Here is a 2690-nt window from a genome sequence, read left to right on the forward strand (position 1 = left end):
TATATGTTCCATTCTATATGCATCCGAAGAAGTGGGCTGTAGTCCACGAAAGCTTATGCTCTAATAAATTTGTTAGTCTCTAAGGTGCCACAAGTACTCCTGTTCTTCTTTTTGCGGATACAGACTAACACGGCTGTTACTCTGAAACTAGTTAGGGAGAGTATCAAAGGAATACAAGGTTTTCACAACGGGGGGGGCCTGGTTGGGAGCAGTTGTAAGAGTTTAGCAGTTATGGGGAGATCTGTTTGTGGTGGGTAAGGAAGCTTTTGCAGTAGGGGGATCCTAAACTTTTCTGTTAATGAACTTCCTACTTTTTTCTTCATGTTCTCAAGAGCCACAGAGGGTAAAGGGAAAAAATCAGACTGTAACCTGAACAGCTCTTTCTCTTCTTTCAGATCAGGAATGATGGGCAACTTGGAGTGAGTGCCCTGGTCCCAGGAGTTCGAAAGATTTCCTGAAAAGTCCATTTGACTTAACAATTCTTTCAATTTGGTTCCTTCATTATTAAGATGAAACTCTGTTTTGACAGCATCCAAACCAGTCAGTCTTGCTCCCTGTAATGTTACTGATTCTTCTGGACTTTGCACTTTCAAACAGCTTTTCATGCTATGTGACTTCTCATTTTCCCCCAATGCCTCAAAGTCTGGGATTTTTAGAGTGCTACTGAGTTCTTTAATACAATTTTCATCCAAATCATCACCAATACCAAAGCATGTTTCTCTTTGGACAGTTCTGCTTCCTTTATCGTTATCATCGTCAACACAATTTATTTTAGGAATTTCAAAACCCTCACCAGCCACAACAGCCCTTTTCTTAAACATTTCTTCTTCTGGATTTATGTCTCTGTCAGGCCCCCCAGTGCAAAGTGAACCCGCTTCTGTGTTTGATGTTTCCATGTTTTCACTGTCCATATTCAGACAAAATTTTGACTGTTCACCATGAAACCTCAGGTTCTCCATTAGGATTAGTGGACTGTTTAAGGTTCTCCTCCTTTTCTTTTCTTTTTTTTTGTTTTGCTGTCAAGTGATGAATCCATTGATAGACACACAGCTCTTTTCAGTCTGACTCTCTTCAGGATGGAAGTACTTCTGGTTTCACCTCATTCCTCACATAGCCGGCACAGACATGCTTTACAAAACTCCTGCAGAACAGACTTGTTCCCCGCAGCACTTACAGAGACAACTGTTGAAAAACAAAACAGAATCATGGTAACTGGTAAAAAAAAAAAAAAAATTATTCTCTGTGGACAACATAAGCACAATGGCACATTCAAAGTTAATAGCTGCCCCTACATAACTTTTTCTGTCGAGTTCTCCAGCTTATCCCCTAGCCTCTCCCAGCTCAACATCTCCTCTCTCTTCTGCTAATTGCGCCCACATTGTCGCAGGTACTTGAAATCTCAGGCTAGGTCTATACTACCCGCCTGAATCGGCGGGTAGAAATCGACCTCTCGGGGATCGATTTATCGCGTCCCGTTGGGACGCGACAATCGATCCCCGAATCGGCGCTCTAACTCCACCAGCGGAGGTGGTAGTAAGCGCCGCCGACAAAAAGCCGCAGAAGTCGATTTTGCCGCCGTCCTCACAACGGGGTAAGTCGGCTGCAATACGTCGAATTCAGCTACGCTATTCACGTAGCTGAATTTGCGTATCTTAAATCGACTCCCCCCGGTAGTGTAGATGTAGCCTCAGACTTGTCTTTATGGCGAGTGAGTGTGCCGCAGCTTGCCATGCACTAACTCACCATGTGGCCCCTGCCACCAAGCACTATGTGCGCCCCACATCCCCCCATGTAAGAGTGCACATGTTCATGCACACACCACATAACGGCATGCATGCGCCACACACAATCAGGCATGTCCCACGCACCCCCAACTTGCCCCAAGCACACCAGTGATGCCATACACGCACCCCTCGCTTGGGCACTAACCGGGGCTCAGCCCCACACCCTGGGGGAGTCCGGCAACGGGGACCCCACAGGCCGGGGGGAGGGGCAGACGGACCCCCGCACCGCGGGGGGAGGGCACCAGGACCCCGCCCCCCACGCAGGGTCCCGTAGCCCCGGGGGCTCCCGGCGCCCCGCCCACTTTTCCCTTCCCCCACTCGCTGGCGGGGCCTCGCGCTCACGCCCCAACGGTTCCTTCCACCCCTTTCCCCGCACGCACCACGTGACACAGGGCACGCGCGCCCAGGCGGCCGTTTGGCGGAAGAAGATCACGTGGCTGAGGCGAGGCCCGCGCCGAGGCTGAGTTCACACCTGCAGCACGTGACTCGACGCGGGCGCGACCCCTGCACGTGAGCCGGGGAAGGCGGGGCTTTCTTGGAACGGGCGGGGGGGTCGGTTGAAGGGTTACAGCTGAGGGTATCAGGGGGTTATAGCTGGGGGGGCTGGTTGGGGGATTTTGGGGGGTTATAGCTGGGGGGGCTGGTTGGGAAGTTTCTGGGGGTTATAACTGGGGGGCTGGTTGGGTGATTTTGGGGAGCTATAGCGGGGGGGCTGGTTGGGAAGCTTATGGGGGTTATAGCTTGTTGGGTGGTTTCTGGGGGTTATAACTGGGGGGGCTGGTTGGGTGGTTTGGGGGGGTTATAGCTGGGGGGCTGGTTGGGTGGTTTGGGGGGGTTATAACTGGGGGGGCTGGTTGGGTGGTTTGGGGGGGTTATAACTGGGGGGCTGGTTGGGTGATTTTGGGG

The 2690-nt window shown here is 51.4% G+C and overlaps 1 protein-coding gene across 3 annotated transcripts in view; it reads right to left on the bottom strand.

Annotated features, from left to right (window-relative positions):
- Window positions 1-2250, bottom strand: part of SPOCD1 (SPOC domain containing 1) — a 36314-nt gene extending 34064 nt beyond the window's left edge. Inside the window, exons 1-2 of one of the 3 annotated variants that reach the window (XM_034754336.1) lie at window positions 2165-2250; window positions 370-1182 (exon numbers count right to left, since the gene is read on the bottom strand). In XM_034754336.1, coding sequence (XP_034610227.1) covers window positions 370-959 — 590 coding nt within the window. In that variant the 5' untranslated portion in view covers window positions 960-1182; window positions 2165-2250. Of the gene's footprint in view, window positions 1-369; window positions 1183-1929; window positions 2130-2164 lie in introns of those variants that run through there. The other 2 variants (XM_034754335.1, XM_034754337.1) reach the window with 2 other exon arrangements.
- Window positions 2251-2690: the final 440 nt, after the last annotated feature.

This window comes from Trachemys scripta, chromosome 20 (assembly GCF_013100865.1).
Source record: "Trachemys scripta elegans isolate TJP31775 chromosome 20, CAS_Tse_1.0, whole genome shotgun sequence".
Taxonomy (NCBI): Eukaryota; Metazoa; Chordata; order Testudines; family Emydidae; genus Trachemys; species Trachemys scripta.